Source organism: Pristiophorus japonicus, chromosome 2, assembly GCF_044704955.1.
Source record: "Pristiophorus japonicus isolate sPriJap1 chromosome 2, sPriJap1.hap1, whole genome shotgun sequence".
NCBI lineage: Eukaryota > Metazoa > Chordata > Chondrichthyes > Pristiophoridae > Pristiophorus > Pristiophorus japonicus.
In genome coordinates this window covers 88,863,671-88,876,412 of record NC_091978.1, presented here as the reverse complement: position 1 = coordinate 88,876,412, position 12,742 = coordinate 88,863,671, and the positions used below count along the sequence as shown (strand labels likewise).

The 12,742-nt window shown below is 45.1% G+C and overlaps 1 protein-coding gene across 3 annotated transcripts in view; it reads left to right on the top strand.

Moving 5' to 3' along the window:
- ca9 (carbonic anhydrase IX) overlaps positions 1–12,742 on the top strand; it is a 155,882-nt gene that overhangs the window by 68,240 nt on the left and 74,900 nt on the right. For 2 of the 3 annotated variants that reach the window (XM_070862484.1, XM_070862486.1), the window contains exon 2: positions 5,857–5,886. The exons of the other annotated variant lie outside the window; for it this stretch is intronic. In XM_070862484.1, coding sequence (XP_070718585.1) covers positions 5,857–5,886 — 30 coding nt within the window. The remainder of the gene's footprint in view (positions 1–5,856; positions 5,887–12,742) is intronic. 3 annotated transcript variants of the gene reach the window in all.

Below are 12,742 nucleotides of genomic sequence, written 5' to 3'. Positions count from 1 at the left end.
CAAGGGTTAGAAAGTAGTCAACAAGGAGGTCTGGCTGTAGTAAATAGTATATACTTCAATGCAAGGAGTATAGCGAATAAGGCAGATGAGCTGAGAACTCAGATAGACACTTGGGAGTATGATATTATAGCTATTACAGAGACATGGCTAAAAGAGGGGTAGGTATGGCAGCTCAACATTCCTGGTTACAGGATTTTCAGATGGTATAGAGAGGGGGTTAGAAAGGAAGGGAGGATTAAAGAAACAATTATAGCTGTGAGAAGGGCTGATATGTTAGAGGGATCATCAAACAAGGCCATATGGGTTGAACTGAAAAACAGAAAAGGAGCGATCACACTGGGAGTGTACTATAGATCCCCAAACAGTGAGAGGAAGATAGAAGAGCAACTATGTGGCCAATTTCTCAGAAGTGCAAAAACTATAGGGCAGTTATAGTTGGGGATTTCAACTATCCTAATATTAATTGGGACAAAATTAGTGTGAAAGGTATAGAGGGTGCAGAATTCCTAAAATGCATTCAAGAGAACTTTTTTTAGCCAGTATGTAGCAAGCCCAACACGGGAGAGGGGGGTTCTGGGTTTGGTTTTAGGGAATGAAGCTGGGCAGGTGGAAGGGATATCAGTGGGAGAGCATTTAGGTACTAGTGACCATAATTCAGTTAGATTTAAGGCAGTTATGGAAAAGGACAAGGATAGACTAAGAATAAAAGTTCTAATTTGGGGAAAAGCCAACTTTGCTAAGCTGAGCGGTGATTTGGCCATAGTGTACTGGAAACAGCTACTTGAAGGTAAATCAGTGTCAGGGCAGTAGGAGGCATTCAAGGAGGAGATCCAGAGGGTTCAGGCCAAATATGTGCCCTTAAAGAAAAAGAGTGGGACTAACAAATCAAGAGACCACTGGATGTCAAGGGACATACAGGGTAGGATAAAGAAAAAAAGAGAAGCTTATGACAGATACTGAGGACTAAATATTGCAGAATCTTTAGAGGAGTATAGAAAGTCCAGGGCTGAAATTAAAAAGGATATTAGGAAAGCAAAACGAGAGCAGGAAAAATTCTTGGCAAGTAAAATTAAGGAAAGCCAAAGATGTTTTATAAATATATTAAGAGCAAGAGGATAAGTAAAGAAAGGGTAGGGCCTATTAGAGACCATGAGGGTAATCTTTGTGTGGAGGCGAAAGATATGGGTATGGTTCTTAATGAATACTTTGCGTCTGTTTTCACAAAGGGAAAGGGCAATGCAGATACTGCTATCGAGGAAAAGGAGTATGAAATAATAGATGAAATAAACATCGTGAGAGAGGAGGTATTAAAGGGTTTAGCTGCTTTGAAAGTGGATAAGTCCCCAGACCTGGATGAAATGTATCCCAGGCTGTTAAACAAAGCAAAGGAGGAAATAGCAGAGGCTCTGACCATCATTTTCCAGTCCTCTCTGGCTTCAGGTGTGGTACCAGAGGACTGGAGGACTGCTAATGTGGTACCTTTGTTTAAGAAGGGAGAAAGTGATAGACCGAGTAATTACAGGCCTGTCAGCCTAACCTCCATGCGTAAATTACTGGAAAAAATCCTGAAGGATAGGATAAATCTTCATTTAGAAAGACACGGATTAATCAAGGACAGTCAGCATGGATTTGTCAGGGGTAGGTCGTGTCTGACTAACTTGATTGAATTTTCCGAGGAGGTAACTAGGAGGGTCGATGAGGGTAGTGCGTAAGATGTAGTGTATATGGAATTTAGCAAAGCTTTTGATAAGGTCCCACGTTGCAGACTGGTCACGAAAGTAAAAGCCTATGGGATCCAAGGCAAAGTGGCAAGTTGGATCCAAAATTGGCTCAGAGGCAGGAAGCAAAGGGTAATGGTTGATGGGTGTTTTTGTGACTGGAAGGATATTTCCAGTGGGGTTCTGCACAGCTCAGTATAAGTCCCTTGCTTTTTGTGATGTACATCAATGATCTAAACTTGAATATAGGGGCTATGATTAAGAAGTTTACAGATGATACTAAAATTGGCTGTGTGGTTGATAATGAAGAAGAAAGCTGCGGACTGCAGGAAGATATCAATCAACTGGTCAGGTGGGCAGAACAGTGACAAATGGAATTTAATCCAGAGAAGTGTGAGGTAATGCATTTGGGGAGGGCTAACAAGGAAAGGGAATACACATTAAATGGTAGAACACTGAGAAGTGTAGAGGAACAAAGGGACCTTGGAGTACATGTCCACAGATCCCTGAAGGTAGCAGCCCAGGTAGATGAGGTGGTTAAGAAGGCATACAGAATACTTGTCTTTATTAGCCATCGCATAGAATATAAGAGCAGGGGTGTTATGCTTGTACTATATAAAACACTGGTTAGGCCACAGCTGGAGTACTGTGTGCATGTCTGGTCGCCACATTACAGGAAGGATGTGATTGCACTGGAGACAGTACAAAGGAGATTTATGAGGATATTGCTTGGAATGGGGAATCTTAGCTATAAGAACAGATTGGATAGGCTGGATTTGTTTTCCTTAGAACTGAGGAGGCTGAGGGGAGACCTCATTGAAATGTATAAAATTATGAGGGGCCTAGATATAGTGGATAGAAAGAGCCTATTTCCTTTGACAGAGAGGTCAACAATCAGGGGGCATAAATTTAAAGTAATTGGTAGAAGGTTTAGAGGGGATTTGAGGGGAACGTTCTTCATGCAGAGGTTTGTGGGGGTCTGGAACTTGCTGCCTGAAAGGGTGGTAGAGGCAGAAACCCTTACCACATTTAGAAAGTACTTGGATATGCATTTGAAGTCCCATAACCTGCAGGGTTATGGACCTAGAGCTGGTAAGTGGGATTAAGCTGGATAGCCTGTTGTTGGCCGGCATGGACATGACGGGCCGAAATGGCCTCCTTCCGTGCTGTAAACTTCTATGATTCTATGGTGAGGCCATCTCTGGTGTCCTGTGTAGCAATGGGGTCGGGTGCTGATGTCCTGTGTTCTGTGCAGCATCAGGTGATTGCGGAGAAGTTTGGTGTTGTTGTTGGTGATTCTGATGTGTTTAGTGATGTTGGTGTTGGGGCAGATTGTGGTGGGATTCTGATGACCAAGGTGAGATTTTCTCAAGGGCACCGATGCTGCTGGAATAGATGGCAGCTGAAGTTGAGATGACAGAAGCGATCTGTCAATGGTGAGAGAGGTTGCTCTAAGGAGGTGACAGTGAATAGAGCGTTCACTGCAGACACTTCCAAATTGTATACTATTCAAACGTGTCTTCCAAAATCTGAAGGCTACAGCTTCTGAGATTGGAAAGTGAACAGCTGTGAAATAGTAGCTTTTTTACAGCTGTCAACCAGTCAAAGCAAAGGAGAGTAATTGAGAACCCAACATACTTACCTGACATGAAGCCCGAGTAATGGGCGGCTGCTCAAAAACTTGGAAAAATGGTAAGTACGTGGTAAAAATTATTTTTAAGTACAGGTTGAACCTCCTTTATCCGGTACCCTCGGGACCTGGCCTATGCCGGATAAAGGATTTTGCCGGACGAGGGTAGGTCACGTTAAATTGGATGGTACAGGTACTGAGCAAGGGGATATTGGGGCTGGCTGGCTTAGGGCTGGGAGTGCGGCAGAGAGATCGTGAGGGGCGGCGTTGGATCGCGGGGTCAGGCGAGCGATTGTGAGAATCGGCAGCAAGGAAGGACTTCAATTTGTTCAAGTTGTTCATGTTGGAGTTCTGCGCATGCGCCACCTGGTGACCGGGAATGGTGTCAGACGAGGGGTGGTGCCGGATAAGGGAGTCCCGGATAAAGGAGGTTCAACTGTACCTTTAAACTACCTCTTAATGATGTTAATTGGCTGGTCTGCCACTTAGTATCGGGTCTGTGAACCGCAACCAGATATTTTCAAAACTGAATTCAAATTCGCAAACTGCCATTGTGGGATTTGAATTCAAATTCTCTGGATTATTAATCAAAGCCTTTGGATTATTAGTCCAGTAACATAACCATTACCTGCATACCTGTTGAAATGGAGATTCCTCTAACTCTGAGATTGGATATCCCAGTAGGCCATTTTATCTGTTTAAAGCAATAAGTGAAATTAATTTGAATTATGTGCAGAGATGTTATTTAAGAGCCCCGGCCTTGATAAAGAGAGAAAAAGAGAAAAAAAAGAGTTGTTAGCCCGTTTTTATTCTCTGTGGTCTTTGTGGGTTTCTTTGTGTTTTCTCAGCCAGGAAACCTCATTCTAGGGGCTGAGAACAAGGACCCACAGCCTGCAATAATGCCACACTGGCCTATTTCCCTGACCAATAGCTAGAGCTCAAGGGCATTTATTGTATTTTTATAACCACTTTCACAGGAATAAAAAAACAGTTTGAAATGATATAGGTTTAAAGAGTTCCCTTTTTAATGTTTGAGCACAAAGAATCGTCTAGACAGATGGAAATTGAGTCAGGGGCATGGGCGGCGGACACCCATAACAGTGACTCCTGCCTGTTTCAGACCACTGGAAATTATAGTGGGAAAGAGAGTGGATGCTGAAGGGCAGAGTTCTGGCCCATGTTCCAATCCAGGCCATCCAATTTAAACAAGTGAAATGGGAGGTTCCCATCAGAAAATCAAGGCTTATGTTTTCAAAGGCCATCAGTGTGCTTTACACTCCTCTTTCAAACAGAATGTTTCTGGAATTAACCTGAACTTTGAAACTATAGATTAGAGTCCTGATTTGTTGGGACAGGAACTCTACATGTTATCCAATTTTTGACAATTCACCGAGAAAGACTATCATAAAAGGCCAACATTTACTTAAAGTACTGGCAAGAGAGGTAAGTTGAAACGAATATTCAGTTTAAGGGGATCATAATATCCTGACCTGAAGTGATTCCTTTAAGAACTATAATCCCCCTAGACTTTCCATCCCTTTTAAGTACGTCAGAGGTACATTGAACTCCTCATTTTCTTAATTCCAAATTTCAATGCAGAATCAGAGTAGGTAGCAAGTATGTCTTTGCAGCTTTCGGTGGTATACTTAAAGGAACATACATCTATAACATCGATCCAAGTTTTTTCATTTGCCGGTGTATAGTAAATGATATAGGCCAAAGTCCCACGGTGCCATTGCACCGCCAGAGATACAGTGCAACTGAACTTCTTCCTCACACTAAGCTGACACCACGACCCCTAGGACAGGGTTACTTAAACAATAGGTTTGGAAGCCCACACTTGCAGTGGTGTAACAGGGGAGGTCAGCCCCATGGAGACAGCAGGAACGCAGAGCAACAGCAGTTGATCCTTCTGGTATTGATTACTGTTGGCCTTTCCGACTTTAGGCTTTAATGTAGCCAAATCTGCTCACAGCAGATGTTGATCAAGGGTCCTTATGGCCTGGGATTGACCTCAGAAATGTCCCCAAAGTGCTGCTATGATGTAGTGGTGGGAGCGGGGTGGCCAGAAATGCTCACCCCTGAAGTGTAATTCGTTGAGTAGTGTAAAAGGAGCAGAAACCCATCAGATTTGAGTTCTGCCCTATTTTCTGACTCTGCCCCATCAGAATTACTCCAAAATCGCACAAGAGGAGCAATTTCTGGACTTATGATTGTCAATCTCAATTACACATACACAGTAGTGCGTCTGTTCAAGCCTCAGATGTTTATCATAAAGAAACTCCAGTCAAAGGGGGTGAAATTGGTCTTGTAAAATCGGACAGTGTAAAACGACCTGTGATTCACTATGGCCCATTTTGTGCTATGGCCCAAGGCAAGTTTTTAAACGTTTCAAGGGCTTTAAAAGGTTGCTGTTTACAACTAATCTTAAAACTGTTGTTATCTTTCTTGGCAACAACTATTGGCTTTTCAATCACATTAATGATTCTTTTCTGCTTCCTCCCTAAGGTAATATGCTCGACCATTGGAATTATGAAGGTACTAATAGTTGTTTGAATGCACAGCCTGATTCTAAGTTGACCTTAACAGTAACATCAAAGATTAATAATGAATGTACAACAGCTGCTGCTGTCCCGTGATTAAAGAGGGCAAATAAAAAGCTACGCCAGGAATTCCTTCCGAGGTGCCTCTCGATCAGCCAGCAGTGACTTCAGTGGAAGATCACACATCTATCTGCTGAAGTTACAGAGGCCGATGACAGTGGCCCTGAGGAAATTCCCAACAGACTCTGTACTGCTACATTTACCAGCGCTAAACCTGAATTTTGTGTCTGTAATTTTCGTGAATGTTGTTTATTGTCGTGGACAAGATATATTTTAAGAGAAAATGTTTTGGCATCATCACAACAGGCTTACTGCAAGAGTGTTGACATATTCACATTGGGGCAGTGTTGCAAGCCTTGCTTCTTTCACTTCAATGACATTTGGTGTAATGCCGGTTTGGAGAGGTGCCAAAATGAAGCGATACTCCAAACATTTTTATTTTGGAGAAAAAAAATCAAGCTAGGATTCCAGTCCCTGATGGAATAACAGCTCAAATCAAAATAATTTTATGTATACAATAAAGTATTTTGAGGGCATTAGGTGGCCAAGCTGCTTAGTGTCTCTAGAAATGTGTGTCAATCAAAGGGGGACAGAAACACTGAGTACCAGGTCTCCTCTTACAAATGCCTCAAAGCCAGGTGCACATGGTGCACTAAACAGAAGAAATTCAGCCCCAAGATCATAGAAATATGTGCTGAATATAACTTTATGACATACGGCTGCACTGAAAGTGCACTGAAACTTGGTCTTGTCATAACTTAAGGGCAGGGAAATGGACCTGAGTCCATGCTCGGAGTAGGCTCAAGGGGCCGGATGGCCTACTCCTGCTCTTATTTCTTATGTTCTTAAGCTACAGGTATACACAACATTCCATCACTTGTATAATGGAAGCTAGTGTCAAACATTGCAGAGAATTTCCTTCACTTCTTGCCAAGAAATTACAGACTATTATGGATGTGCTCTAGTTCTATTTGTTGCTAAAAATATTGTTTGTTTATTTTAAAATTATTTATACAGTTGTTACATTGACACAGACATTTTCCATCTCCCTCCTTCCCCCAGTCCATGGAGGCTCTTTTTTCACTCTCAAGTTTCAGCTTGGTTTAGTTGCTAAGACTCCCTGTGAAGAATCAAACGAGGCAGTAAAACATTTCCCACTGTTAAATTGCAAATAATTAGCTTTTTTCCCTGCTGATAATTGAGTACTAAGATGCATATGTATCATATTTGTGATGTTATCGCACACATTGCGTAATGTACGAACTGTCTGTGCCACATATGATACAAGGTACACAAAGCAATGCAATGTGAATGATAAAGTCTCAAATGCGATGTGCGTGCCTCTCGGGACCTAATTTTCGACAGGAAGAACTGTGAGAATTATGGAGTGTTTTAAATATCAGGAGAGAACTGGCTGTTAGTGATCCATTCGGGACATTTCTAAAAGTGGTGATATGTCACTTTTACCCCCCACTCTCTTCTCCTTGCCCTCAGTCCATGCTGTAATCTTCTTTGTCTCTCCTCAGTTCAAACTGGTACTCGCCTCCCTTCCCCCATACCACTTCTCCTAGCTCCTATCTCCCCCTGTTGCTGCTGCTCTGAGTGATTGAATATTGCTGGCCACTATGGCCAGCAAGTCCTGATCTCGCAATCTCCTGGAGTAGCAACATAAGGTAGGAGCTGGGAGTAGCATGAGGAAAGGATCCAGGATGAGGGGAGGAAGATGGAGCGGCATTGATTTTTGTCTACAAATGTGGATAAGGAGACTATGTCCTTAATAGGCTGACTGTTGATGTGACACATCATATATCACCATGTGTTTGGTTAACACTCTGTGGGTACAGATATAATGGGCTATAATTTGCTGTCGGGTTGAACCTAATGGCACCTGCCATCAGTTAGACTTGGCTTTGCCCGTTTAATCTCGCTGATACTTGGAGCCACAAGTGTCTGGAAGTGCGAGCTGAAAAACCCGCGATGAAGAAAACCAGGCATCTGGGACACGAATAAGCAGGACAAACATAAGAACATAAGAATTAGGAACAGGAGTAGGCCATCTAGCCCCTCGAGCCTGCTCCGCCATTCAACAAGATCATGGCTGATCTGGCCGTGGACTCAGCTCCACTTACCCGCCCGCTCCCCGTAACCCTTAATTCCCTTATTGGTTAAAAATCTATCCATCTATGATTTGAATACATTCAATGAGCTAGCCTCAACTGCTTCCTTGGGCAGAGAATTCCACAGATTCACAACCCTCTGGGAGAAGAAATTCCTTCTCAACTCAGTTTTAAATTGGCTCCCCCGTATTTTGAGGCTGTGCCCCCTAGTTCTAGTCTCCCCAACCAGTGGAAACAACCTCTCCGCCTCTATCTTGTCTATCCCTTTCATTATTTTAAATGTTTCTATAAGATCACTCCTCATCCTTCTGAACTCCCAACGAGTAAAGACCCAGTCTACTCAATCTATCATCATAAGGTAACCCCCTCATCTCTGGAATCAGCCTAGTGAATCGTTACTGTACCCCCTCCAAAGCTAGTATATCCTTCCTTAAGGATATTCCTTAAGTAAGGTGACCAAAACTGCATGCAGTACTCCAGGTGCGGCCTCACCAATACCCTATACAGTTGCAGAAGGACCTCCCTGCTTTTGTACTCCATCCCTCTCGCAATGAAGGCCAACATTCCATTCGCCTTCCTGATTACCTGCTGCACCTGCAAACTAACTTTTTGGGATTCATGCACAAGGGCCCCCAGGTCCCTCTGCATCGCAGCATGTTGTAATTTCTCCCCATTCAAATAATATTCCCTTTTACTGTTTTTTTTCCCAAGGTGGATGACCTCACACTTTCCGACATTCTATTCCATCTGCCAAACCTTAGCCCATTCGCTTAACCTATCTAAATCTCTTTGCAGCCTCTCTGTGTCCTCTACACAACCCGCTTTCCCACTAATCTTTGTGTCATCTGCAAATTTTGTTACACTACACTCTGTCCCCTCTTCCAGGTCATCTATGTATATTGTAAACAGTTGTGGTCCCAGCACCGATCCCTGTGGCACACCACTAACCATCGATTTCCAACCCGAAAAGGACCCATTTATCCCGACTCTCTGCTTTCTGTTAGCCAGCCAATTCTCTATCCATGCTAATACATTTCCTCTGACTCCGCGTACCTTTATCTTCTGCAGTAACCTTTTGTGTGGCAATGTGTATCTCCTTAATCAATCGGATTGAAGAATTGTGAAAGAAACAGCTCATGGACTGATAATAAAGTAAATAGAGAGGGTGAATTCAGAGAGAAATACAGAGAGGGAAAGAAAGATTGGATTAAGTGAGAGAGAGAAAGAGACAGAAAGAAAAAGTAAAATATATATATAAATTATAAATTTCACATTTTTTAAAGATCCAACAATAATTGAAACCTGAAGGAATGAGACTCCATACTTGTAATAGTTAATTTTCGGTGCCAGAGAGGATCATTGGCAGTTCTTCTTCTTCTGACGCAGTCCCTCAGAGTCGAGGATGACTTGCTTCCACAAGAATACAATAGGTCCAATGCGGGACCTACAGTCTCTGCCACAGGTGGGGCAAACGGTGGTTGGAGGGACGGGTGGGTGGGGTGCTTGGGTTGTTGTGCGCTCCTTCTGCTGTTTGCGTTTGGCTTCCGCGTGCTCCCGGCGAAGAGACTTGAGGTATTCGGCGCCTTCCCGGATGCTTCTCCTCCATTTTGAGGGGTCTTGGGCCAGGGATTCCAAGGTGTCGGTGGGGATGTTGCATTTTTTTCAAGGAGGCTTTGAGGGTGTCCCTGAAGTGTTTCCTCTGCCCACCTGGGGCACGCTTGACATGTCGGAACTCGTATAGCGCTTTTTTGGGAGTCTAATATCGGGCATGTGGAAGATGTGGCTCGTCCAACGGAGCAGATCGAGCGTGGTCAATGCTTCGATGCTGGGACTGTTGACCTGAGCAAGAACACTGACGTTGGTGCGCCTATCCTGCCAATGGATTTGAGGGATCTTGCGGAGGCAGCGTTGGTGGTACTTCTCCGGTGCTTTGAGGTGCCTGCTGTACCTAGTCCATGTCTTTGAAGCATATAGGAGTGTGGGAATCACTACTGCTCTATAGACCATGAGCTTGGTTCCAGGTTTGAGGTCCTGGTCTTCAAATACCCTCTTCCTCAGGCAACCAAAGGCTGCACTGGCACACTGAAGGCGGTATTGGACTTTGTCATTGATATCTGCCCTTTTTGACAGTAGGCTCCTGAGGTATGGAAAATGGTTCACGTTGTCCAAGGCCTTGTGGCCGGGGCAGGTTGGTAGAGAACCTTTGTCTTATGGATGTTTAATGTAAGGCCCATACTCTCGTATGCTTTGGTGAAGGTGTTGACGATGGTTTGGAGTTCGACCTCCAAGTGTGCGCAAATGCAGGCATCGTCTGCATACTGTAATTCAATGACAGAGGATGGGACGACCTTGGATCTGGCCTGGAGACATTGGAGGTTTCCCATTTGTTCTGTAGATTAGCTCCATTCCAGTGGGGAGCTAATTGAGGGTGAGATGGAACATTGCAGCAAGGAAGATCGAGAAGAGTGTTGGTGTGATGACACAGTCTTGCTTGACCCCGGTCCACATGTGTATTGGGTCTGTGGTGGATCTGTTGGTCAGGATTACGGCTTGCATGTCATCCTGAAGCAGGTGGAGGACTGCTACGAACTTTTGAGGACAGCCAAATTTGAGGAGGACATTCCATAATCCTTCACAGTTGAACATGTCGGAGGCCTTTGTGAAGTCAAAGAAGGCCATGTACAGAGGCTGGTGCTGCTCCCTGCATTTTTCTTGAATATGACGTGCGGTGAAGATCATTGTACCCCTTAGTGGGTGGAATCCGCATTGCGACCCTGGAAGGAGCTCTTCAGCCACTGGGAGAAGGCGATTGAGGAGAATTCTTGCAATGACTTTCTCTGTGGCAGACAGCAGGGATAGTCCTCTGTAATTACCGCAATCGGACTTGTCACATTTCTTGAAGATGGTCATGATTACAGCGTCTCTGAGATCCCCGGCATGCTCTCCTCCTTCCAAATAAGAGAAATGAGGTCATGGATTCATGCCAGTAGTGCTTCTCCGCCATGCTTTAGTGCTTCGGCGGGGATTCCATCTGCTCCTGAGGCCTTGTTGTTCTTCAGTTGTCGGATGGTCTTTTCAACCTCATGCCAGGCTGGGGTTGTGCTGAGGTGGTGGAGGGTAGCATGCTGCAGGATAGATTGAGGACACTCATGTCAAAGACAGAGTTTCAGTTAAGGAGATCTTCGAGGTGCTCCTTCCAGTGGGCACTGACTGCCTCTCTGCCCTTGATGCGTACTTCTCTGTTCTTGGCCTGCAGTGGGGCAGGGCTTTGGGTGCTTGGGCCATAGGTGGTTTTGATTGCGCTGAAGAATCCACGCACATCGTAGTTGTTGGCTAGTTGCTGGATCTCCTGCGCTTTTTACACCCACCATCTGTTCTTTAGGTCGCGAGTTTTATGTTGGACCTTGGCCTTCAGATGACTATAGAGCTGCTTTCTTGCTTTTGAGTTGTGTGCTGTTTCCAGTTCAAGTATGCCTTGCGCTTGCGGCTTATTAGCTCCTGGATCTGCTGGTCGTTCTCGTCGAACCAGTCTTGGTGTTTCCTGGCGGAGTGACCAAGCGTCTCTTCACAGGTGCTAATTATGGAGGCCTTGAGGGCAGACCAAGTGCTGTGGTCACTCTGCATCTCCGGTTCACTGGAAGTCGTCAGGTTGGTTGTGAGGCACTGGCTGAATAGGGCTTTCTTAGCAGGGTCTTTGAGTGCTCCAGCGTTGATTTTCCTGCGGCAGCGTTTCTGTTGCCACCACTATTTTGGGGCTATATTGATGGAGATGACAGAGCGGATTAGGTGGTGGTCAGTCCTGTCGGCTCCTGTCATGGCGCGGGTGATGCGGATGCCCTTGCGGTCCCTCCTGTGGACGATGACGTAGTCTTGCAGATGCCAGTGCTTGGAGCGAGGGTGTTGCCATGAATCCTTGTACTTTTCTCTCTGATGGAACAAGGTGTTAGTTATGACAAGACCATGTTCTAGGTATTTCGTCAGGAGGAGGGTACTGTTGAAGTTGGTTTTCCCTATCCCCTCTCTGCCGATCACACCTCCCCAGAGGTTTGTGTCCTTTGGAACTCTGGCATTAAAGTCACCGAGGAGGATCAACTTGTCGCCCAGTGGGGCTCGGGACAGGGAATGTTCGGGCTGGAGTAGAATTGCTCTTTGGTCTCGTCTGTAGCTTCCAGTGTTGGGGTGTACGCACTGATGCCCATACCGCACTGGTTCCAGGCTAGGGTGAGTTGCAGGGTAATGAGGCATTCGTTTAATCTGCAAGGGGAGTCTCTGAGACGTCCAACTAGCTCATTTTTTATCACAGCATTGGAGGCAGCATTCTTCTTCCTTGAGCTGGCCTTCCCCTGTCTGCCGGGTCTTGCTTAGGGCTAATTAACAATTCATCATCATCATAGGTAGTCCCTCGAAATCGAGGAAGACTTGCTTCCACTCCAAAAGTGAGTTCTCAGGTGACTGAACAGTCCAATACGGGAATTACAGTCTCTGTCGCAGGCGGGACAGACAGTTGTTGGAGGAAAGGATGGTTGGGGAGTCTGGTTTGCCACACACTCCTTCTGCTGTCTACGCTTGGTTTCCGCATGCTCGCACCGACGAGTCTCGAGGTGCTCAGCGCCCTCCCAGATGCTCTTTCTCCACTGAGACCAGGGACTCCCAGGTGTCATTGGGGATGTTGCA